At 43.5% G+C, this 26826-nt stretch overlaps 1 protein-coding gene across 1 annotated transcript in view; it reads left to right on the forward strand.

The window, feature by feature from the left end:
* Window positions 1-13915: 13915 nt before the first annotated feature.
* The window catches only part of DNAAF9 (dynein axonemal assembly factor 9), a 75925-nt gene continuing 63014 nt past the window's right edge, over window positions 13916-26826 (forward strand). The window contains exons 1-2 of the mRNA XM_063157855.1: window positions 13916-14011; window positions 25526-25605. Of these exons, the coding sequence (XP_063013925.1) occupies window positions 13929-14011; window positions 25526-25605 (163 nt within the window). The 5' untranslated portion in view covers window positions 13916-13928. The remainder of the gene's footprint in view (window positions 14012-25525; window positions 25606-26826) is intronic.

Genomic DNA, 26826 nt, shown 5'->3' on the forward strand with positions numbered 1-26826 from the left:
TGTATGAATATGCAACAGGTTATTGTTTTTAAGGGTTAATCCTCTGTTAATGTGGGTCCTTTTTCAGGCTTATTTTGCCCAGAAAAAGGTGTCTGGACCGTCCCTAACTCTTTGTTTCTATTGTCTCATATTGTCCTAATCCAAATTTTTATTACTCTAATTGTATTACTATTTTTATAACCATTCTATTATCACTAAACTTTTAAATATTAAAAACAAGAGAATGGCGTTTTTCACATTTTGCATCCCCAGCCCTTCCCTTGTTTTATTGTGTTGCCAGCACAACACAGAGGAGCAGGAAAAAAATGAAGAGAGCATCAACACGAGGGGCTTTGTGGAGTTCTGCAGATGCTCTCCGGGGCAGCTTCACCCCCCCCTCCTTTTTTAGCTCTTGTCTCGCTTTTTCTCAGTGCCCTCCTCTCTGCACAAAGCCCTGCTCGGCTCCAAACCTCTCCCAGCTGGTGGGGAAAGGAGAGTTTGTCATCATTGTCATCATTGTCCCCAGCTCTGTCCGTGTCGCTGCCGTGCCAGGCGAGCCCAGCGCTCTTCAGACAACAAAGAGTATTCACAGATATTTTTTGCAGGCAGCAATTTGGCATTTTCTTTGCTCTGGCGCAAGACTGGACCATTTCTAAATATCTAGGATTGTGAATTGCGTCTATTTTTGTGCAGGGAGATGGCAGATTTCCCTATTTATTATTATTTATTTTTTTTTTAATCTTGGAAAATAGCTTTTCCTTTGTCTCCCCCAGAACAAAGAAACGTGAACACACGATTTAAACAGCGCTGGGCTGAGCCCATCCCCAGGGGGAAGGCGCTGCCTTTAATGGGGTTACACGCAGCAGAAATAAATTTGGCCAGGAGTCTGCAATCACTGCCTGAATTAATGGAAAAAAGGGGGTTCTTTGGAGCAGGCTGAATAGCCCAGCTGCAGCAATTATCTCCTCACTCAGCAGAATGACGACAAAATTAGTTCCAGATATAAAACCAGGCAGCAGAGGCGATACACCCACCGGGGATTTATTTCCCAGTTAAGGACACTGGAAGTTCCTTTTGCATCCATGTCTCCCATTAGGGATTTATTTCCCAGTTAAGTCACCCACCCAGGATCTGTTTCCCAGTTAAGGATTCTGGAGGCTCCCTTTCCATCTGTATCATCCACCCAGGATTTATTTCCCAGTTTAAGGAAAATGGAGGTTCCCTTTCCATCCATGTCACGCACTGGGGATTTATTTCCCAGTTAAGGACACTGGAGGTTGCCTTTCCACTCCTCATGGCTCTCCTGGGTTTCACAAGAAGTTGCACATCAGTTTGTGCAATTTCATTCCTTTTTTTTCAAGGATTTGGCGAAGTTTTGTCCCAAATCACCTCCCTGTTCCCCATTTCCTGCCTTTAAAACTTCCCAATGTGGCTGAGCCTTGTCGTGGTCATAGCTGGGGGTGCAGGGAGCAGCTCCTCACATCTACAGTGATTTACACAGATATTTATTCATCTTTTGGGATAATTATCCATTCTAGGTGGGTTATTTGGTTCTGGGGAATGCCAAATATGAGACTTTTTGGCTGGACATGCCCCAGCCATGCTGAGCCCCAGAATTTCCCTGTGCTGATTCCTCAGTGTGGGCAGCAGGGGAAGGGGGGGATTCTGCTCCTCTGCCCTGCTCAGGTGAGACCTCACCTGCAGAGCTGCCCCAGGTACAGCATCAGGAGGACCTGGAAATGCTGGAACCAGTCCAGAGGACGTCATGGAGCTGCTCCAGGGCTGGAGCATTGGATGGTGGGCAAAAGAGACTGGCACATTAATTTTGTGTTTTCATTTTAAATATCTATAGGAAGGACATTTAAAAAAAATCAGGACAGCCTCAGTAACATATAATAAAATTATATCTTAAAAATAAAAACTAGAATATAATAGAAATATATAAAACACATAATATAAATATATAAAATAAAAATAAAATATAATTATAAAATATATAAATATACAATATATAATATAATTAAAATAAATATTATCTATAACATAATTATATATATTATATAATGTATATATAATAGACATTATATATAATATAGAAAATATTTTAAATATATATTATAATGAAAATAAAATTATAATTAAAATTATTAGATATTTTAATTATATATATACACATATATATACATATATATACACATATATACACATATATATACATATATACATATATACATATATATACACATATATATATACACACATATATACATATATATATACATATATATATATTTATATATATATATATACATATATATATACACACACACACACACACACACACACACACACACACACACATATATATATATATATATATATAAATAAATGTCATATAATTTAAAATTATAATTTCTGGAGCCAATCCAGAGGAATCCATGGAGCTGCTCCAGAGTTGGAGCCCCTCTGCTCTGGATCCAGGCTGGGAGAGCTGGGGGTGCTCACCTGGAGAAGGGAAAATTCCAGGGAAAGCTCAGAGTCCCTAAAGGGGCTCCAGGAGAGCTGGAGAGGGACTGGGGACAAGGGATGGAGGGACAGGAGCCAGGGAATGGCTCCCACTGCCAGAGGGCAGGGTTAGATTGATAGTAGGGAGACATTCTTTGTGAGAAGAATTTTATATATATAATAGATAAAAGATCCATAATTATAATTAAAATAAAATTATCATGAATATTACAAGACATATTAAGAATATATATATTACATATAAATAAAAATTATAATATAATTAAAAATTATAATAGCCTCCAGTGAAGGAGGTTCAGAAGACGCTGGGAAGAAAAGCCTGTGATTTATTTATAGAGGGTTTTTTCCCCCCCTCTCCTCCTGGTACTCTGAGGCACGCAGAGCTTTGGCTGGGATGAGAGCCTCGATTGCAGTTTGGCTTGCGAGCCCTGCACCCCTCTGTGAGCAGCTCCCAGCAGCGCTTTGTGCATTGTGCTCCTGCGAATAGCCCAGCTGCTGCCACCGGGTGTCACACGGGGCTGCGGGACAGGGCTGGCACTGCCCCCTCCCCGGGGAAAGCTGGAGAGCGAGAACCTCAGCGGTGGGAAAAGCCCTCGGGAAGGGATTGCCCAGCTGGCTCAGCGCTGAGTTACTCTGGTGTGAAAAACGCCAACCGCTTGCTTTTAAAATTTTATGAAGTTTAATGGTAATAAAATGGTTATAAAATAGTAATACAATTAGAGTAATACAAATTTGGACAAGTAGGATTAGGACAATATGAGACAATAAAAACCAAGCGTTATGGACAGTCTGGGTAGCTCTTTCTGGGCAAAATAAGCCCAAAAATGACCCACATTAACAGAGGATTAACCCTTAAAAACAATAACCTGTTGCATATTCATACACCTCATAAATGATGCATAAAATCCATTCAAACACAGGATTCTGCCTGGGCAGTGTCAACTCTTCCTCTGAATCCTGACGGCTCTTCAAGGCTGAGTGAGGCAGGAAGCAGTTCATTTCTTCTGATAATGGAGCAATAAATTCTCTTTCTCTGAAAGATTCAGCTGTCCTATGCCTGCTATCTCACTGCGAGTCCTTTCTTTAAAAAAGTATCTTACACAGCATAGTTTCTATTTTAACATTTTGTTATACCCTAAAACTATATTTAACACACTACTTAAGAAAATTAACTTGGCATAACTTTCTAAGACAACACATGTAATATTCATTTTCATATTTGTGAAAAGCCAATAATAAAATATGCATTTTTCACATCAGGGAACAGTAAAATTGACTGCCTCCATCCCACACTGCCCATCACAGCCACAGGGAGTGGCATCAGGTGACGGCCACAAGCCTGTGGCTCTGTGGGATTTCAGGAGGTGGATGATGTCTTTGGGGTGAAATACAAAAAGTCATCACTTCCTGTCGAGTCTTAACTTCTTTTTGCCAGGGTTGGGATTAAATGTGTGAGATGGAATTTCTTGTTGGGACCCAGATATTTGTTAGTTCTTACCTATGTCACAGTCTCACAAACCCTGAGTTCTGCAGCACTTCAACAAACTAAAAATGGAGCCCCATCTTTCTCTCTCTACAAGGCCTTTTAGGGATAAACTGTTCAATTAAAGAAGGGACACCTGAATTATTTTTACTTTTAACCCAATAATCAACCACACATGGTCCACAATGTGGACTTTTTATCCAGCGACACAAAACCACCAAAACCCATGGAGAAGAAGGTGAAGAAGAAGGAGCAGCTTCCACCCTAAAACCTCCATCTTGTTTTATGTATATATCACTATATTCTAAAACCTTAAACTGAGTTTTTCACCATGTGATATTACACATTTCTATTCAAACTTCACACCCACAATCCCAGTTCTATTATTTAATTTTGGAAGCCTTCTCCAAGGCCTCAGGTCAAAATCAGTGTTCTCCTGGGGATAAGGAGTTTGTCAGCATAGAAAGTCTGAAATTCTCAGCATCCAGGCTTCCAACCACCTCCCAGCAAGTCCCCTCAGCCTTTTCCCAGCTGGCAGAGCTCTGGGAATCTCTCTGTGCCTGTGCAGAGAATATTTTAATCTCAGCTGCTGTTATTAGTATTATCGCTGCTAATGGTAATCGATAAATTAAGGGCAATGGGATTCCCTGCTGAGACATTGCCCTGCTGAGCCTCAGCACTTTGCAAACACCTGCTGGGAGAGCCATTCCTGCTGGAATCGCTCTGGAGCCGCCTGGGACAGCCCTGGGGGAGATAGAGAGCTGTAAATCACCTTCTTGCAGAGGCTGGTGTTGGTTTAGTGCGAGGATAAAGAGCCCACAAAGGCTTTTGTGCTGCGGGTTAGAGTGCCACAATTCCTGCCCATGCTCGAGGGGTGAGAAATCAGGGATGCTGTCTTTATCAAGTAATTTTTTTTTTTTCTTGTGAAGAGCCCAAGATCTTTGAATTTGGCCCATAGTGTGTGCCACAACATGGTGAGGTTGGCAAAGATGAAATAACCTGAAATATTCTGTATAACAAGGGAGAGGATAAGAGGAAACAGCCTCAGGTTGCTCCAGGGTGGGTTAGATTGGATATTAGAGAAAATTTCTTCATGGAAAGGATTGTCCAGCCCTGGCACAGGCTGACCAGGGGTGGAATCACATTCTTGAGGGGATTCAAAAAACAAAGGGATGTGTCATTTGAGGACATGGTTTAGTGGTGAACATGGTGCTGAGTTAATTCTTGAACTTGGTGATTTTAGAGGTCTTTTCCAACCTCAGTGATTCTATGATTTGATTCATCCCTGCCCAAGTGCTTCCTGCTTGTCCCACAGCACAGACCAGTGACTCTCCCTACAGTAATTTGGGGAAAAAACTGATGGGAGGCACCAAAAGGGGCTGGGATGAGGCAAGATTTGAAGTTTTTTGAGTCATGGAGAATTAGCTACAGCAAAGCCTGACCCCTCCAACACTCACTCCCACAGCAGAGAGCAGACAAAAAGCAGATTTTGGGCTCTCATTTCCTAAGATATGGAGCCAAAACAGAGCTCACAGGAGCCTCTGCAGTTGTCCATGTCCCTGCTGTGGCTTCCCAGGAAGCTCTTACTTCTACATCCCCACTAAGTTCTCTGAGGATTAAGTTCTACATCTCCCTACACAGTCTTACTTCTACATCTCCCTTAAGTTCTCTGAAGATTTTATTAGCTCATGAAACACAGCAAAGGCTGCTGGCCAATGAAAAACTGCTGACCAATGCTGGAATGAAGTTCTCTTGGATCCTCTCTTTTTCAGTAGTGATTGCCTCAGCACGTTAAGCAACAGGTTGGAACATTTCCCCTTCCAGCTGTCCTAGACAGGGAGAGGTGATTTTATTACTAACTCCAGATTTCCAGCTCGTTGTGCCTGTGTGCTTTCCCCAGCTGTGTGTTTCACAAGAATAATTGGGAAGGGGGAAGTTCTCCATTTGGGGATCTTTCCTTCCCAAGGTTTCATTAAATGAGCTGCTCTGTTTTTCTTGCTGGTAGCTGCGAAAGCGCCGCGCGCCAAGAGGTGGAGAATTTACCAAATCCAATGTTTTTCTGTGTTCATTCCCTCCCAAATCTCTATAATCCATATCTGATCTGCAGAGGGTCCTTTTGTGATGGCCTCCAGGCTGACCTGCTTGGAGCAAGCCATAAAATGATCCATGTTCCTCTAATTTGTCTTGGTAGCGGAGGAACGCAGCATCTCTAAACCACAGAGTGCTGCTGAATCCAATGTTTTCCCGTCTTCATTCCCTCCCAAATCTCTCTAACTGCATATTTGATTTGCAGAGGGTCTTTTTGTGGTGGTCTCCAGGCTGACCTGCTCAGAGCAAGCCATAAAATGATCCATGTTCCTCTAATTTGTCTTGGTAGCAGAGGGACGCAGCAGCTCGCGAGCGCAGAATGCTGCCAAATCCAACATTTTTCCGTGTGCATTCCCTCCCAAATCTTTGTAACTCCGTATCTGATCTGCAGAGGTTCCTTTTGTGGTGGCCTCCAGGCTGACCTGCTCGGAGCAAGCCATAAAATGATCCATGTTCCTCTAATTTGTCTTGGTAGCAGAGGGATGCAGCGGCTCGCGAGTGCAGAATGCTGTAGAATCCAATGCTTTCCCGTCTGCATTCCCTCCCAAATCTCTGTAACTGCATATTTCATCTGCAGAGGGTCCTTTTGTGGTGGCCTCCAGGCTGAACTGCTTGGAGCAAGCCATAAAATGAGCCGTGTTCCTCTAATTTGTCTTGGTAGCGGAGGGACGTGGTGGCTCGCGAGCGCGGAATGCTGCCACACAGAGAGGCCTTGCTGAGAACATCCCAGTCTGCCTCTGGTAGAGCTCCAGGATCCATGCTGAGCATCAAATCCATGATTAAATGGCTCCAGGGGACACAATGCGTTCGTCCCCATCCATCACTGAACAAAACCTGGGAGCTGAGCCCGGCACCGTGCTCTGGCTGCTGGCTTTGTCCCAGTTTTGTCCCTGCTGGTTCCCACAGCCCCTCCACCAAGCTGTGAGCTCAGCCTTCCTCCCTCTGGAGTGAGGCAGGATGGAGGAAGAGGATGGAGTGCTGCTGGTTGTAATTACCATCACCTTTGTTTTCATGGATGAGTGAAAATGAGTTTAATTTCAGTTTCCGCAGAGGGTGAAGGGAATCTCTGCTCTTTGTTTGTTGACCACACTCCTGGATTTCCACTGGGCAAGCCAAAATCTGAAGGAAAAAAACCCCATCTTTCCAAGTGATCTCATTGTTTTTTCCTTTCCCTGGAGCCAGCAAACAGAGTGCACAGTTAAGTGGTCAGCAAGGTACTGCTGCATCGGATATCCAGGAAATGCTGCAGGGAACCTGCTCAAGAGCTGCATTTTGCTCTGAAAAAGGCTCAAAAAGGGATTGAGAGGCAGTGGTGACTCTGCAGGGTGGAATTCAGTGATGGAGCCTGAGGACATAAATGTTCTTTGGAGAAAAAGGAGGGATTCAGAGGATTTAGGTCTCTGATCCCACTGCAGCACCAGTGGTTCCCTCCCCTTGCAAAGGATGTGGGAAGCACTGGAATGAACATGGAGGTGGGTGGGAAGCTCTTGGAGATGAATCAGCAGCATGAAAATCCTGCTTAGATGAAATGCTGACAAAAGGAGATGAAAAGCTTAGATGGATTTTCCCTTCCTGACATGCCTGGCATTCTCAGCTCATATTTCTGAGACAGAAACCATTGCAAACTGAAAATGGGGAGTCCAGGAATGTAAAATTCCTTCTAAGGAGAAATCCTGGCTGATCTCTGGGAAAAATGGTGGGTGAAAGATGAAGGAAAATCCTCTTAGAGGGAAAGAGCTTCTGAGGGTCTGTTTGGAAGAGGAAAACCAGGAGAAATTTTTATGGAGAAATTTTCATGGCTCCTTCATGACAAGGGCCTGGAGTGCAAGGACAAGGGGAATGGCAGAGGGGACATTTAGATGGAATATTGGGAAGAAATTCTTTGCTGTGAGGGTGGTGAGGCCCTGGCACAGGTTGCCTGGCTCTGCTCATAGCAGGGAGATGGAATAAGATCATTTTTAAGGCATCTTCCAACCCAAACCATTCTGGAATTCTATGATCCATATCTTCATAGAAACCATATCAATTTCACATTATGATGCAAGGGAGTTATAGCAAACAGAAGCATCTTGGCCAATTCACTTTCTTAATCATCTGTGGATGCCTTAGGAGGAGCCCAGAGCTCTCCAGGACCACCAGCTGAGGAGCTCTGCCCAACAAGGAGAAGCTTGGAGATGTTCTTTCCTTGTACATCCAGCCTTTGAAGATGCTGCACTGCCTGAAGTCGCAGCCTCTCCCCAGGCCAACAGGCAGAGACTTGAGAAGGAACTGCAAAATCTGGTGCTGCTGGCTTAAATCAGGTTTTAAGCAGTGTATCCTCAGGCAGTGTTGAGAGGAGGCTCCTGGAAGGGTGAAGCACAATGCAGGGAGGGATTTGAGCTCTGGAGGAAGCGGGATGGGAGAGGTGGGAAGTTGTTCCTGGAGATAAGGAGATGCAGGGGAGGCCACACAGCAAATGCTCTGGGGCCTGGCTTCCTCTGCTCATCTGAGGCTCAAAAAGTGGGAAAAAAGATGAGTGTAGGGCTCCAGGAGGTGGTGGCCACACACCTGGAATGCTGAGGGTGGCTAGGTGGAGGTTTTGGGCAAGCAGTGGGAGAGGAATAGGTCCCAGGGAGATCTTTGAGGTTTGGGGTACCAGGGAGGTTTCAATGTCTCCATCCTTGGATGGTTTTAGGACCAAACTGAAGACAGCCCAGAGCAACCTGGTGTGACCTCATGGGTGATCCTGCTTTGTCACTATAGGACACAAAAGAACACAAGCTCACAGCGCTGTTTTCAAGGTGAAGAAAAAAGGGAAGTTTATTCTCTGACTCCAACATTTATAGTTTTCCAAAAGTGACAGTGGATTGGATGGTGACAGTGCCACCTCTCCAATGGCACTGGTTAAACCAATAGTCTATCCGATTTCTCCTCTTCCATAAAGGAATGCAAAACAATGAGTTATTTACAGAAAGTGTGTGAGAAAGCTCACTACAAGAATGTCAACATCAGAAGGCTTAGAAAATCATAAAAAACTAGAGTGACATGCTTTGAGAAGAAGGTTGGAGTAGAGACATCCTGAGGTTCCTTCCAATCTGAATTTCCCTCTGATCCTAAACCATATCCAGATTGTTCCTTGTTTTGAAGAACCTTTCCAGAGCCTCCAGTGTGTCAGGGGAGAGACACCAGCACACCCTTCCAGACAGCAATTTCCTGATTTTTTGCAGACCAAATTTCATGCTGGTAAATCTGATATGGCCAAAGAAGATGGTCTTCAAGTCCCTTCCAACCCAAGTTATTCCATGATCCTATAGCACCTGGAGATGTCCCAAAACATGTTGGAATGAAGAATCCATGACATAAAATTATTCTCAGGGACAGTGGTTTGTTCCCCCATCAGCCAGCAAACATCTCTTTGCTCCATCCACTGTTGGAAAAGCCAAAAAGAACTTCAGCAGTGACCACCACCAGCACCAAATTCCCTCTTTGCATGGAGCCAGTTTGCAAACAGAACATCCAAAAAATCCTTCCCATTTCCTGGTCACCCTCAGCCACCTCTATTTCTCAGCCAAACTCTTCATTTACAAAGAGCAGTGGCTATAACAAAACAAATCTGGGTAACTCAGGGTCAGCACTGCTATTTTTTGAGACGTTTCCTGTGCTTGCAGGATCTTGGTGCGTTGTGTCTCCATCACCTCCTGCATCTCCACCCTGTCTTTGATGGGTGTGTGGTGCCAGATTCAGGGTGGTATAAACAAGCAGATCTCAGCTTGTTGGAGTAACTCACCCTTTTGTTTTCTTTGACCTGGGGGCTGCTTTTTTTTTGTGGTAAGAATAGAACAGTGATTTCAGGCCAGAGGAAATTTTAATATCTCTCCTCCTAAAATAGCACTAGAGAAGAATGAAGATTTTCTAGCCTGAAGAACTTGGATAGATGGAGTAGGAGGCTTTTTATAGCCATCATCATTTATTACTTAATTTTCCCTGCCCAGGTAAAAGTGGGAAACTTTTCAAACAGTCTCATTTTATTCCTTTCTCAAGCTATTCATAAATTTTTCAGTAAGAGCTCTGCAGGCAGCAAGGCCATTCTCTGAGTGAACATCCATTGCCTGGAGGGTGGACTCCTCTGAAACATTCATAGGATCCCATAAATACAACAGGATCCCATAAATCTGAGGAAAAAGGAAGAAAAACAGTTCTTAGGAAGCACAGCAAGGGACATGGTTTGTTTACCATGCAAGCAGAGCACAATTCATGTTTTCTCTCCAAGAAATTTGAATTATTTCCTTAAAAGTGCTGTTGCAGTAGGCAAATAGCTCCTTGATGCTACAGAGGGATAAGGAAAAAGCAAATTGAAAGCCCTAAAGGATGGATCCTTGGCTGGAAGTGGGATTTGTGAGTCATAAAGCTTTTCTGTTTGGTTTTATTTGGGGCTGCTGACTCTGGGGTTATTTCTGGGGTTACCTTTGCCCATCAGTGATGGAGACAGGTCTTCCTGGGGTTCCACCATCCTGGGAAGTCCTGCAGGATGGCTCATGGATGGTTCCTTAGTGTGCACCAGGACGTCAAAGCCATCCCACAGCCCACATTCCCAGCAGCCAACATTTTCCATGGGGAAGGGATGTGCAGGTCCCAGTAGGATGGGATGTACCAATCAATTTTTATATAAAATTCAGCCTCCGGCCTCAGTGAGCAACCATCAGCCCAGGGTGGGAAGTTTAGGCATTCCTCATGGATGGGGGAATAAAGAACCTCTCCAGGTGCACATCTCAGGGTGAACAGCTAATTTTGGCCTCTCTGTGTGTACAGAATTGTTTTGTCCAGCAGGGATTTGCTAAAAATAAACAGGTATCCAGGGAAGAGGGTGTGCAGGCAGCTGTCTCCGTGGGGAGATGCCAACCCTGAGGTACCCAAGCTGAAAACACAGCGAGGATCAGCCCTACCTGCTCAACCCACATCTGCTGTTTGCTTTTGGACAATATCTAGATCAGGAGGACCCAAGAAACATCAGCAGCAACTTTCCCCTCTTTCCAAACCACTCTGCCTCCCCTCTTCCTCTCTTTGGGAATTGTTGTGGGCTTCACTCAGCTTTTGCAGCCCTCAAAACATGCAACAATAGTGGGATAGGGAAGCTCAGGAAGCTGGAGAGCAGGAACAATAGCTGATGTCACCTTCTTTCCCCTTCCACCTCACCTCCCTCCTTCTCCAGGAAGCCTGACCTCTCTGTTGGGTGTGTTCCAGGTTGTTGGCCTGATTTGTCACCCCAAGGGACATACAGGCCACAGCAGTGGTGTGAAATATCTCCTCTTGTTGGCTGAAAGAGTTTTTGGGGAAAAATATCCCTAAATCCAATCCTGGGAATATCCCTTTTCCCTCTCCTCTCCCACCATAGCCTTGATGTGTTCCTGGGGTTTGGAGTGCCTGGGCAGCCTCATGGAGATGGGAGAGGAGTTGGAAGGAGCCAACACAGCACTCAGATGTTGCAGGGGAAGGATGTGCTGTCAGGACATGTGTCCTTCCTTATGTAGGTGTTGGATGTAGAGCGGGCTTGGGAAAAGCTTCTGGAAGCTGGTGGTTCATGGACTGGCATGGGACAAGCAGCAGGAGCTCTGCAGGACACTGTCCCACCCAGCAAAGGACAAGAGAAGCAGGGGGGATGCATTTCAGGATCATTCTAGAGGATAGCAAAGGGTTTTTAGCAATCCTATCCACTTTTCCTTCCAGGCCTTCAGCTCCTGTTGGTGATGCTGCCTTAGCAAGCTCAAAGTGTGTCCAGGGGCTCCAAAAACAGGAAGAAATTTGGGATTGGGATGGTGCCAGCTCCTTGTCAGCACAACCTGTGCCATGGGGACTTGTCTGTACATGGAACCATCAGAGTTTTATCAAGGGCAGCTAAAATGCTTCTCAGTGGCTGCAGGGCAGCTGGGCCATGGCCCAGAATATTTATTTATCTTGTCTTTGCTCTGTGGCACTGAGCAAAGTCCGATTTCATTTTTGGGGAAAAAAGGAAAGAGCACTTTGGAACGCGTTCTCACCTGCACCAGGTTAAAAGTGAGGTGGGAGTGAGAGCCCCTGAGTGCTCCCCACTGAATTGAGATCCTTTGGGAAGGGAAAAGGAGCTTGCTCCAGGCAGCCCCATGTCTCCATCACACCCCAAAGCTGCAGATTTGGGGCTTTACACTGCTGCTGTCAAACACTGGTGTAATTAAAATAAGATGCAGACAAGGGGTGTTATCCCACTCTCCACCAGGGATGAGGAGCTGGGGAGATTAATGGTGCAGGGAACTCGTCAGAGATTAGCATTGGGGGATGGGGATTAACGTTCTGGGGGGGAATGAGAGCCTCCACAGCAAATTCAGCTTTCCTGGATGCTTACTCAACCTTTACTCCTTCCCCCAGGGGTGGGTGGTGAGGCAGGAGCATGCAGGAGGAGCAGGATGTGTTCCCCTCAGCTGAGGGATGTGGGATTAATGGGTTTCAGCCCTGTGCCCCTCAAAGCCTGGCTCCAGATCCTTCCCTGAAGAGTGACGACCTCAGTTCTTTGTAGATCCTTGCAGGTTTTCTGTGCAGGACCCAAAATCCCTGCTCCTGCTCCCTGGGGTGCTGCCTCAGTTGTTTGGCAATGGTGACACATCAGTAAAATAGGAGAAGACTGGGGAAAGGGTGTCAGGGGCCAGCAAGGCTGGGATCTCTGGGCAGAGCAGGCAAAACTCCTTTAATTTCTGGTGTAAAGAGAATAAAGGATGTCTGTCAGGGTGGTTGTGCTGGTATTAGCACACAGAGGGGTAATGGTTGGAAGGAGGGGATATTTTTTGGGGATAACACAAAAAACACCATGTGGGGTGTTGGTGACACCCCAGAGGGGTGCCCAGATGGGGCTGTGGTGGTTTTATAGGAAATGACAGCTGGGGAGGCATCCCATGGTGGGTGCAATGCTGGGTGGACATGGGGAGCCAGGGCATGTCTGTGTGCTGTAGGGTGTTTTTGGGGACAATACTTTGGGGACACCAGGGTACACCACCCCTCGGGGCTCTGCAGGATGTCGGCGTCTCCATGTCCCCCTGCTCCTCAGGGCTCGTTGTCACTCCTCCCTGGAGGCTTTTGTGTCACACATTCTCAGGGGGCTCTGTGTTACCCCTTCCCAAGGGATTCAGGGGGTCTCAGGGGTCCCTTGTCCCCATTGCTCGGGGTCTCAGGTGTCCCTTGACCGCCCTCCCCGGGATCTGAGGGGGTGTCAGAGGTCCCTTGTTCCCCTCCCCAGGGTCTCAGGGGTCCTTTGACCCTCTGCCCGGGATTTTCGGGGTCCCTTGTCCCCCCTCCACGGGATCTCAGGGGGTCTCAGGGGTCCCTTGTCCTCATAGCCCGGGGTCTCAGGGGTCCCTTGTCCCCCTCCCCGGTGTCTCAAGGGTCTCTTGTCCCCTCCCCGGGTCTCAGGGGGTCTGAGGGGGTCTCAGGGGTCCCTTGTCCCCCGTCCCTGCCATCGGACGAGCCCACGCCCCATCGCGGGGGGGGGGACATCAGCAGCGGTGGGGGCTGGACGCGCCCAAGAGCGAACGGCAGGGGGGGCGTGAGGGGTGTGTGAGCGGGGGGCTGGACTTGGACGAGCCCATTCCTGCCGGAGGGGTGATCAACCTCACCCCGCTATGTTTACTCCCAGATAGAGCCGCTATCCCAGAATTCCCAACCGCACTTCCTGTGAGAGGAGATAAAAACTCAGGGCAAATCCTGGACCGACAGAAAAGCTGGGAGCAGAGGAGCAGTGCGGGTGTGCCATATCCTCTCCCCCCCGTGCCGAGTGGAGCGGGCTGCGCGGGGCGGGGCGCAGGGCCGCAGTGGCGGAGCCGCCCCGTCGCCCGGGCGCATCGCGGTCGCCATGGCGCTGTGCGGCCGCTCCGCGCTCCTCCCGCCGCCCCCGCGACACCGGCCCCGGCCCCGAGCCCCGGGGCCCTTCGTCAGGTACCGGAGGGGACAGCGGGGAAGGCGAGGAGAAGGGTGACAGCCAGCGGCAGGGCTGCGCTGAAGGGGCTGTGGGGTGGGGAGGGGGTATGCGGGGTGTGCGGGGTGGGGGGGGTGTGCTGGAGGGGCGATGAAGGGGGGATCTGGAGGGTTTTGATGGATTTAGAAGGAATTTGGTGTGAGAGCAACTGAGATTTTCACATCCGTGGCTCTGCTCGTGGAGGAAATAGCGTTAAACGCCGATTTGGGGGCGTTGGGGTGCGAGGGATGGGGAGCGCAGCGCTTTGGAGGCGCTGGAATTGAGGGGATAGGGAGGGGTTTTAAACCTTAGGATGGGCTCTTGAGGGGTTTTATCTGGGAGAATTTGGGGTGTTCGCAGAGTTAACGGGGCTGATTTGGGGTACAATAGGGTTTAACACCTCTTGAAGGTGTTGTGGGAAGGATGGGGGTGGGACAGAAGGGATGGGGCGTTCAGGAAAGGTTTTATGGTACTGAGCTCTGCGAGTGTTGCGGGCGGATTTGGGATCATTAAAGGGATTTGGGGGGCTGCAGCATCATGTGAGGGGCTGGGAATGAGAAAGAAAAGACTGGCCATGACGGGGACAGGTAGATTTGGCAGGTGGCTGCCGGGAGGGAGGTACAGGACGGCAGACAGGAGCCTGATGTGACCTTGTGGATGGAGGGATTGTCACGGGCAGAATCCTGCTGGAGGAGGAGGATGTGTGGGTGAGGAGCAGCAGGACATCACCAGCAGGGCTGATGTGCACAGAGTGGCTTTGGGGTTGTGTTTCTCTAGGGGATAAACCTGGGACTGGTTTAGGAGGGGTCAGCATGGGCTATTTTGGCAATAAAAGAAATAAAAAAAAAAGGCTTGTGAAAGGCAGGAAAAGTGAATTTTAGTGTAGGGATAGCTGAGGTTTGGGAGGGGCTGAGAGGTTATGGAGAGAAAGGCGAGGTTGTGTTTGTATGGGGGTTTGTGGATACAAAGGTAATAAAATTTCCTGAGCTCTGAAAATATGTTGGGCAGGGCTTGACAGGAGCTGGGCTGTGGGGACATGTGAGATGGTGGCATTGGCTCTGTGGGAGCTCAGGTGTCAGCTCAGGTGTCCTTGTGTTGCCAGAGCTCTGTTTCCTTTTGGAGACTTAAGGTGCACCCATGTGTATGATGCTGCAGCCCATTATCCGAATGGTCTGAATAGAGGAAACGGCCTCATGGTGTGCCAGGAGAGGTTTAGGTTGGATATTAAGAAATATTTCTCTGCTGGGAGGATTGTCCAGCTGCCCAGGGCAGTGGTAGAGTGGCTAGATATTTAAAAAGCAGTTAAAAACCATTTTTGTGGTGCTTAGTGATGAGGTTTAATGGTGGCTTTGGCCGTGCTGGGGTAACATTTGGACTCGATGCTCTTGCAGAGCTTTTCCAACCGAAATAATTCCATGATTCTGTTTTATGGCACCACAAAGCACAACCCAGGAACTGAAGTGCTTGATGCTTTCAATAGTTGCAGCACAATACATGGAAGTATTCAGCAGTGGGAAGCCAGATAATCAGGGAAGGGAGACCTTGCACGTGAATCGCAGACAAACACTTGGCCAAGCTGCCTGGCTCTGTGCTTGCTGGAGATTTTCAATTAAAAAACAAACAAACACCCAAACCAAACAGCTTTTTGTCTGAAGTACAAGAAGGGAACAAAAGCATTTTCACTTTTTTGGATGATTTGCCAGTGAAATGAGGAATTCTGCCGTGAAAGAGAGAGAAATGGAGGTTGTTGTGCTTGCTTGAAACACGTGAACACGGCTGGTTATGTTCCCCCTCTCTCTTTCTGAATTGAAAATAAAGCAGAAGGAAATGTGACATTTTCAAATATTTTTTTTCACTGAATAAATTAATACTAATTATTTAGAAAGAGCTTGGTATTTTTTTAGAGCTGTGAACGATCTAAAAATTCATGATGGGTAATGAAATGCCAAGATGGTTAAAAAAAATGTTGAAAGAGAAAATGGTTTCCACTCAAGCCTTCCTCTTCCTGAGTGATTTTTGTAATCTGAGACCCTGTTTTAGAGTTGTCATGAGAACATTCAGACTCTCTGAACATCTGCAAGCTTTTGAGCTCCACTGGGAGATGCAGCCAGCAACTGTAATTTGGTGCATTTGTAGGAGCCATGTCATCTTTTAATTTTTTTTCCTCCTTAACACTCATTCTTGTGCAGTTCTTTTTTAAATTTTTTTTTTTTTTATTGTCAGGCCAGATGGAGGCCAGTGTTTGCCATAAATTTCCCAGGCAGTCAGCAGATAGCAGGCAGTTAATAAAAATAACTTAAAACAAAACAATCTGTTACCCTCCCCCACCACCCCCAAGCTCCCAAACAGGAATGGAAAAATTCTTCAGACTATATAAAGACTAGAGAAAGGGCCAGAGATAATTCCTGGAGTTCTTCCACATGCTCGAGAGTTTTGGTCTGCCATGTGGCACCTCAGCATTGTAACAAGTCAAGAAATGGGTTTGGAAATAGAAAGAAAAAATCCCTTAAGTAAGAGAGAAGTGCTGCCCAAAAAAGGGGAAGTGTTTTTGGGAGGTGATGTCATCTTTCATGTGCCTGTGTTTGGTGGGGAATGAGTGTTTTCCTTGTGAATGCAGGCATTTCTGAACAAAAATCCTACGAAGTGCTTGTTTTAAATATCTGCATCAGAAAATCAATGCAGATTTGTTCTATTTCAGAGCACTCTGCACCCACCCAATCTGAATTACCTTCATGTAAAACAGAGCAAGCAAATCCTCATCATTCATTATCCATACAGATGAGTTCTCACCATGTGGGGAAATGCAAAATGAGTCCTTGGGTTAATTTTTCTGTTGTCTCTTCCTCTGTGCTTAACATTCTCCTGCTCTGTTGTTAATCACATTGTGGTTAAATATGTGGCTTTTTGGTTTTTTTCCCCATGAATTTTATTTGGGAGCACGGGACCAAAGAGTTGTTGTGGTTTCCCAATCAGTTTTTTGTAGGGGACTTGTCTGTGATGCAAGATTAACAAATTTTCCTGTGCCTGTGTGTTCCTTATGTAATTATGCTGAGGTTCAGGATTTTGTAAGAGCACAGTTGCACTGGAATGATTTTATTTTTCTTTAAGGAATGTGCTGTATTTTAGCAATGCAAAGACAGAGCTGATTTCACTTGAAGTACAGGAGGAAAAAAAGAGAAACAACCCCCATTGCTTGAATATGGATGATTTTCTGCCACCTTAGGGAAATAAGAATGCTTAGGGTCTGCTACAGTGAGAATTGAGGGGTGTGGAAGCATTTGATTGATGGGAATAGAGAGGAAGAAGAAGGGAAAATTGCCAGGGAGAGGAGCAGAGCTTTGGTGTGGATCTTCCAGCTGGAATTCTCCCTTTGTGATCATCTCAGCATCTGATCTGGAGCTTTGTGGCCACGTGGCTGCAGAGGTTCTGGCCCAGGAATGAGCCCTGAAGGTGAATTTAGTCTTGAGGCACTGAAAATCAGCTTTGATTTCTGCCCAAGTGCCAGGCAGTGCCCTGCCCTTTTAATCAGAGTGAATGATGGCAGAATAATCACCCTGGAGCTGCTGCTCTTTGTCACTTTTTCAATTATTGGCATTTTCTCAGCTGATAATATTTTTGGAAGGGAAAATTGATGCTCTCCATAATGTGCTACAGCATAAGAAAATGAAAATACAAGCTTTTTTTTTTTTGTAAATCAGCCTGTTAAAAATGTTTTACTTCTTAAAGCTGAGGGTCTGACTGATGGGCAACCCAGAATTTAGTAAATATCCTCAAAAAAAAGTTTGTGATTGTGCAGAACAACATCAGGCAGTTCCACATGTTTAGTAAGGAGAGATTCAGGCTTGTTCCTATGTGCTTTGAGGTTTCTGGATTACAGAATTGAATATTCCTGTCCATTAAAGATCAATATTTGGTCCTGAATCACTTAAGATCATGATTTGATCCTGAAAATGCACACAAAGTTAAAATTTATTTATCTATGTCCATTTTTTTTCACTGTTCCTAAAAAATTACTTGATCTCCTGTTTATAGTCAATATCCCAATGCAAATTTCTCTCCCTATGTAGAGAAATTTGCAAAATAGGTGGAAAATTGACATCTCTTTTAAGGTGAGTGAATGTTGTCTTTTATGAGTGCCAAGCAGTGAAAGATTTATTTTGAAATCAATGAAATTCTGAGAGTCTTTAGCTTAATCTGATTTCTGGTGTCTGATTTCTGTCTGTGAGGTGGGGATAATGTCAGACTCTGGGAAATCCAGGAAAATCCTGGACTCTCAATACAAGCAAACATTTCTGATAGAAATCATGAGGTCAACAAAAAACCCAAGAAATTTAAACTTGATTTTTCAGGGGCTAAAATGGAAACAGATGTTCACAACAGGGAGTTAACGAGAGTTGTGATTTGGGGAAAAAAAAAAAAACCCTGTGATTTAATATTATATTTTATTTATTTATTTATGGTAAATTGGGCTGTTAATGGTAAAACCATTGACTTTGGTATGATCTACTCAAGGTGAGGATTTCTGCTAATGTGGATATCTCTGATTTTTCCTGCCATCCATCCAGCCTCAGCCAAGCCTTTGTGGGGGTGGAGCAAAAACATCTGCCAAGAGGAGGTGAAACACAGGGAAAGCAGCGAAATGCCAGCCTTTGTCAGCTGAACTGGGCACAGTGAAACAGAGCTGCAGCCTGCCAGGCTGTGGGAACCCTCTGGGAATTGGGAATCCTCTGGGAATTGGGAATCCACCCCTGCCAGGCTGTGGGAACCTTCTGGGAATTGGGAATCTTCTGGGAATTGGGAATCCACCCCTGCCAGGCTGTAGGAATCCAGTGGGAATTGGGAATCCAGTGGGAATTGGGAACCTCTGGGAATTGGGAATCCAGCCCTGCTAGGCTGTGGGAATCTAGTGGGAATTGGGAATCCACCAGGAATTGGGAATCCACCCCTGCTAGGCTGAGGGAGTCCTCTGGGAATTGGGAATCCTCTGGAAATTGGGAAATCACTGGGAACTGGGAATCCACTGGGAATTGGGAATCCACCCCTGCTAGGCTGAGGGAATCCTCTGGGAATTGGGAATCCTCTGGAAATTGGGAATCCACCCCTGCTAGGCTATGGGAATCCTCTGGGAATTGGGAATCCTCTGGAAACTGGGAATCCACTGGGAACTGGGAATCCACTGGGAACTGGGAATCCACTGGGAATCCTCTGGGAATTGGGAATCCAACAGGAATCCCAATCTGGGGATTCTCAGCTTCTTTTTCTTCCTCTGTCAAGGAAGGCACTTGAGATGGTATTTTGTGTTCAGGTTTAGATGTTTATTATTTCTTATTTATATTGCAAGTCCTGAGTTCTGCAGCATTCTACTAACACGGCACAAAATGGCTAACTATCTTTTGTTACAACATTTTTAAGGCTAAACTGTCCAATTAAAAAATGACACCTAAATTATTTTCATTTTAACCCAATAACTAATCACTCATGTCCCACAATGTGGATTTTTCTGTTCAATTGCAAAATACTACACAAAGCCATGAAGAAGAACAAGCAGTCACTGCCCTAAAACCTCCATCTTGTTTTATATATATATATATATATATATATATATATATATTACTGTATTCTAAAACCTTAAACTCTTAAGTTTTCCACCCTGTTGATATATATTATATATTATATATTATATATTATATATTATATATTATATATTATATATTATATATTATATATTATATATTATATATTATATATTATATATTATATATTATATATTATAATATATATAATATATACTATGTATTATATATTATGTACTATATATGATATATGATATGTTATATGTTACGTATATGTTATATATTATATGTTATATATTATAAATTACATACCATATATTATATATTATATGTTAATTATATATTACACACTTCCATATTATATTATATTATATTACATTACATTACATTACATTACATTACATTACATTACATTACATTACATTACATTACATTACATTATATTATATTATATTATATTATATTATACGATATTACATTACATTACATTACATTACATTACATATTACACACTTCTAATCAAACTACACACCCATAATCCCAGTGCTATCAATCAATTTTTGAAGGCTTCTCCACGGCCTCAGATCAACTGGAATATTTTCTTGTGGGTCTGTGAATTTTAAATTTCAGCACAGAAATTGAAAATTCTCAGCATCCAGGATTCCAACAGGGATCAGTGCTGATGGTGCTGCCTCAGTTCTGGATTACCACGTCAAGAAAAGGCAGCTTGCACTCAGCTTAAATCCAGCCAGCAGCCAGGGGAAAAAGCATTGTGGGAGAAGAAACAAGATGGAAATTCAAGCACCATGTGGCTTTCTTGAGGAAATGGATTTGTTCTTTGTGACTGAGAAAGGCACAGTTGTTAATATTCCCTTTATTTGCCAACAGACGTGCCTTGCAGCGCCGTGTCTGTTACCAAGCTGTGACAGGCTGCCTGTTGTAAAGCGAGCTACTTTGCATAATTAGTGTGAAGACGTGAACAGATGAGCACTAATTCTTAGAAGTTAATGATTGTCAATTATCTCCCCCTTTTTTTCCCTGGATCTAGTCCAAGATTAGTGGAATATCAAGTACCTCAAGGTACAGTTCCTTAATTGGCCCAAGCACACTTTATTGCCAGCTGTCGCCCCAAAACGTGGCTTTGCTTTTTGACCTGCCTCAATCAGCAGTCAGGTCAGCTTGCTGCTGTTTGAAAGCATTATTTTCTTTTTAATTCCTGGGCTGGAGGTTGTTTGGGTCCATAAGCTGATCTGACCTGACACATGGCTTGCAGATCGTTAGTGCAGCCAGAAAGGGGGTGAGCAGGCTGACACTGTCCCTTGCAGCACCAGGAGATTTTATCCTGCCTTAAACCCACAGAGAAATCCCAACTTCTGCTCGAAAATGGTGCTAAAATTCCCACTTAAAAAAAAAAAAAAAAAAAAAAAAAAAGTGGTTCAAGTGGTTCAAAAATTCCCACCTTTTTCAACTTCTTACCTGCTCCAGAAGTTGCCTCTTAGATGCATAAATAACTTCCAGCTCTTGTCTTGCCCAAATCTTGTTGGAATCCAGGATTTTGGAGCTTCCTTAGGACCATATTTCCAAACACACCTATTTTTTTTTTTTGTTTCAGCAGCAGGTTATTTAGGTTTAACTGTGGTTATGTAGGTGGTGGATCCAGAACCACAACTTCCAGGGAAGCATCCCAAGGCCCACAGGTTTGTGTGGAGGTTGTTTCTGTTTGAATTTGTGCTGCTGGAGCCAAATGAAAAGGAGTGCTTGTTTTGGAGATGGGAAAAGTCATGGATTTTTGTTCCCAGGACAGTCTTTTTGTTTTTGGCACATGACTGTTTAATGTGAAATCCAAGAAAATGCCTTTATTTTTCCCCTCTCTGACTTTATACCCAGTTTAGCCTGTATTGTTTAAAAGCATGTTGTAAGAATTCTAATTATTCTCTTCCCTATTTCTGAATGGCATCTTTCTTCAGGCACACAAGTCTTCTGTGTTTAGTGTCAGCCTTTGAATATAATGATTTATCCACACTTGAAATGACATTGAAAATTTTTCTGTGAAGGAGCTTTGGCAAAGAATTCTCTCATTCTCTCACTTCTTAAATAAGGCAAGGAAAAATATTCTGCTACATGTCTGTTTAAAATTAAAAATGAAATATCTTTATTGGACATAACATCTTACTGTGAAATAGTGAATGTATAATTTGCTCTGTGCAAATTGCACATTTTATGTCAGGACGCACAGCACTGACATCCAGATTTACCTGGCAGAAATGTTTTAGCAGCTTAATCTGAGATCTTTAAGTGTTTTTAAAGGCTGCACCAAGGTTATAATTTATTTGAAAAATAATGAAAGTAATTTGAGGAGAGTAAAATTGCTAACCTAAAAGGTTAAAATAAGGAAGGAAATGCCCAACTTTTGAGGATTCTCCTCCCCCAATTCTTCTTCCCTTTTTCTGCCCAGCACTTGAACTGATCAGAAAATACTTTCCCAGAGCTCAAGAAGACAAAAACCTCATTTATTTTGTTTTTCTCTGCTCTGGTCTTCTTGCACAGGCTCATAGCACTACTTCTTTTATATGATAAATGGGGTTTTTTGGGTCATTCTTGTGTGGAAGCCTTTGAAATTAAAATTTAAATATCTTAGGAATAGCTAACCTTGTTTCATAGGTAATTTTTTTTAATAAAATGGAAGAAGTCTTTCCCCATGAGTTTCCATAATTGGTCTTTATCAAATTGAGTTCTAACAATTTTTCTATAAGTGATCAGTACAGGAAGGGAAAAAAGAGTGGGAAAATCAAGATGTGTATTGCTGCTCTGTTTATGATGCATAAGAAGTTCTAAAAATGTTACAGATCCTTAAAAACCTGTTTTGGTCTGGAGAATTAAATTTGCCTTCACAGTTTACCATGAGTAGCAAAAGAATTATTGCATCTTGTTTTTGAGGAGCTGAAGGAAAATCTCCTTCTTGTGCCCTCAGCATTTTTCCTGTTGACTGTTTCTTTCCTCACTTGGAGCAGGAACAGGAACTTGCATCCTCTGATATGGAAAATGTTTTATTAAAAATCACTCAGGGAGCTGCTTGCTGTGTCAGTGCAGAAGTCCTTGGACATGCTTTTTCTCCCAGTCCTTTAATTTGTCCTTCAGATCCTCTCAGAAATTGTGGGAACAACTCCTTTGCAGTCAGGTCAAGAAGCATTTTGACAAGGATTTCATTTATGGACAGCTTTATACAAAAAGTTGCTTTCTTGTTTTGGGCTTTTTTCACAGAGGCTCCAGCAATCCTGCAGCTGCTCCTCAAATAACTGTGGGCTTGTGTAATTTGTGTTGCTGTTTCCATACCAACAAATGAAATAAGTCCAATTTGTGCCCACAGTGAAGAGTCTGGGGATTTTTTTTCTGCTCTCTATCTCGTGATATGGGCAGTGTAAAAAGATGAGCTCTGGATAGCTTGGAGTGAATCATCTGTCAGCCAGCTGCTCTGGGCTCCTGTTTAAAGATGGGATGACAATTTGCCAGAATAAAATACAAAACCTTAATTTTGTGTAGCTGTGAGATTCAGGTTTAGGTGAGGTTTGAAAGAATGAATAATTAATAGTTATTTAAATGTGCAGCGTAAAGTTCAGCGTGGATTTCCTGGCATCACCCATGTGGGCAAACATCTGATTGTACCATCAGTGGCTTTAATTTCTGTTTCCTTATCTAAGAGTGGATCAAAATATCCCTCCATCCATCCATCCATCCATCCATCCATCCATCCATCCATCCATCCATCATCCATCCATCCATCCATCCATCATCCATCCATCCATCCATCCATCATCCATCATCCATCATCCATCCCTCCATCCATCCACAATCCATCCCTCCATCCATCCACAATCCATCCATCCATCCATCCATCCATCATCATCCATCCATCATCCATCCATCATCCATCATCCATCCATCCATCATCCATCCATCCATCCATCCATCCATCCATCCATCCATCCATCATCCATCCATCCATCCATCCATCCATCCATCCATCCATCCATCCATCCATTCATCATCCATCCATCCATCCATCATCCATCCATCCATCCATCATCCATCCATCCATCCATCCATCCATCCATCCATCCATCCATCCATCCATCCATCCATCCATCCATCCATCATCCATCATCCATCCATCCATCCATCCATCATCCATCATCCATCCATCCATCCATCCATCATCCATCCATCCATCCATCATCCATCATCCATCCATCCACAATCCATCCATCCATCCATCCATCATCATCCATCCATCATCCATCCATCATCCATCATCCATCCATCCATCATCCATCCATCCATCCATCCATCCATCCATCCATCCATCCATCCATCCATCCATCCATCATCCATCCATCCATCATCCATCCATCCATCCATCATCCATCCATCCATCCATCCATCCATCCATCCATCATCCATCCATCCATCATCCATCCATCCATCCATCATCCATCCATCCATCATCCATCATCCATCCATCCATCATCCATCCATCCATCCATCCATCCATCCATCCATCCATCCATCCATCCATCCATCCATCCATCCATCCATCCATCATCCATCCATCCATCCATCATCCATCCATCCATCCATCCATCCATCCATCCATCCATCCATCCATCCATCCATCCATCCATCCATCCAAAATTGAAATATTCCAGCTGAAAAGAAAAATTGAGGGATTCAGAACTGAAACATTTGACCTAAAAAGGGATAAAATAAATGCTGGGGACTGTAGTGACTTTGTGCTTCCCATGGAAGCATCTCCAAATGAAATGTTGTCTGTCATTTATCACTGATGTTTGAATTTCACTTAGATTTGCCATAATGGAAACCTTTCATGTACATTTCTTTCAGAAAAAGTAGAGCATAATAATTGTAGTATTGCTGGAAAAACCTATTTGCTTTTTGCTTGGCTAAAGTAATGCTGAAAATAGAAATATTTGACCTTACTTTATTGTTTGTTTGAACTGCTCATAAATTTAGCTCTGTTTTAGTTTTTCTGTGAGAGACATTTGTTTCCTGGAGCTGAACAGCTCATATAAACAAGTCTATAAACAAGAAATCCCATTCAGTAATATCAACAGTGAAATTTCTTGTCTTTTATCTGTATTTAAACAAACTCCCAGAATGTTGCCTGGAAGCACAAATTGTGTTGCTCTCTGTGTGGCTGCTGTAGCTGAAAGATGCATATTGGGCAGCTGAATTAAAATTTATGTAATGAACTATTCACTTTGATTATAAAAAATCTGTCTGTCTGTTGCAGATGGAATTTTTGCCTGGTTTAAAGATAAATATTGGACAGCTGAATTGAAATTTATATAATAAATGATTAATTTTTATGGTAAACAATCTCAGCAATACTTGGCATTGTTTAATTTCTCTTTAAAGTTTGAATTAATAATCTTGGAGGTCTTTTCCAGCCTTAATTATGCTCCTGATGGTGCTGGAGGTACCAAAACTTTTTCCCACATTTTTTTCCCAAACTTTTTCCCAAACTGTTGGGATATTGGTGCATCTGTGGTCCCTTCTGATGTTACTTTGTTTTTTCTTCTCTGGTAGGAAAGGGAATTTCTGCTGGCCAGGTGAGAGCAAACCTGAGCAGCAATTTTTGCCAGGTTGGAGATTAACAGGGTTGAAGGAATAGTTAAAATTCCTGTCTTCTCTCAGTGCTGTTGGCTTCATCTTTTAGTGGGCAAAAATAATCATGAATTGTTTGATTTAAGGTCCATTTCTCAAGGAAAAAAACCCAAACAAATTGAAGTGTGTGTCCATTTACTTTCTGTAACAAAGAAAACAAAGCTGGGTCAGCTCTTCAGCCTCCCAGTTTGACATTTCTCAGCAGTGACCTTGAGGACAAATTCTGTTTTTTTTTTTCAGCTGCAGCCGCCTCCGAAATATTCAGACTATTCTGACACAGAGCAGCAAATCTCAGCCTGATGGAATCCTCTGCATTTTAGGTTAGTGTTGCAATTTTTGTTCTCATTATGCTGATAAAGATACCAGAAGGTTCAGAAAGTAAAAAATCATCTTGTTGCTGCAAGCCTCAGCCTGTTTTCTCAGCTGATGTTGCATTCTTTTCTCCCTAAACAATTCTTCATTTTATTTAGTAATTTTGGGCAAAGGATTTTAAACAGTGGCCTAAGAAAGCTGGAAAACAGGAGTTAAATGTTAAAAATTCATGTGGTTTCTGTGCTTTATTTCTTCTGGGATTGGGAGAAAAGGGCAGCAGGAAATAAAGGTGCATGTGCAAGTGTGTTGTGGGAAAATAACAGGGGTTTTGTATTGCTTTAATACCATTGCATTGATTCTTATTTCATATTATATACTCAGTGTCAAGATCTTAAAGGAAAAATGCAATTATGATTGAAAACTTGAGTCCTTAGAGAAAAGGACTGAGGAGTAATTGTTTAAATAATATATTGCAGTTAAATAGCAGAAATCTGATGTAGCCCTAGAGAAGCTCTGTGTATAGAAAGTGATTCCACAGTCTGGTTTTTAGGATTTTATTCTGTTTTTTAATGATGTAGCTAGAGAACTTAAAGCTCATTTACTGGATCACAGCATAAAATTTATAAATAGATATATAGATGTCACCCTGTTCTTCTAAAGTGCCTCTAAGCCTTCTAATGTTTACATTTTTGTAATGGAATTTCTCAAGCACTTTTCATGTAAATAATGATTGTTTTGCATTCCTTTCTAGAAGGAGAGAATTGATGGACTGTTAGTTTGACCAGTGTGGTTAGAGAGGTAGCAATTTCATCCTCCAATCCATGGTCACTTTTGGAATTCTATAAATATCAAGGTCCAGAAATAAATGTACCTTTTTTACCTTAAACATCTCAGCATTTCAGTGTCATTCATTTCGTATCATGACATATATATAATTATAGATATATATAAATAGATATATATTAAATAGTTGATTTATAATAGATAATAATTTATAAAATTTTAAAATATTAGTTTATAGTAGATAACATTATTTTCTAGTCAGTGTTGACTGTACATGACCCTGCATTCTCTGGGGTAAGAGGTTAAGTCCCTGACTAAGTAGCAACTGTACAGCCAGAAGCTCTGTGAGGTCACTGTGTCAGCCTTGCAGTGAAACTTAATCATACAGGATAAACTCCTTGGGTTCTGCCTTTGCTGCTAATTTAATTCCATAAAACATGTTAACT

Source organism: Melospiza melodia, chromosome 5, assembly GCF_035770615.1.
Source record: "Melospiza melodia melodia isolate bMelMel2 chromosome 5, bMelMel2.pri, whole genome shotgun sequence".
NCBI lineage: Eukaryota > Metazoa > Chordata > Aves > Passeriformes > Passerellidae > Melospiza > Melospiza melodia.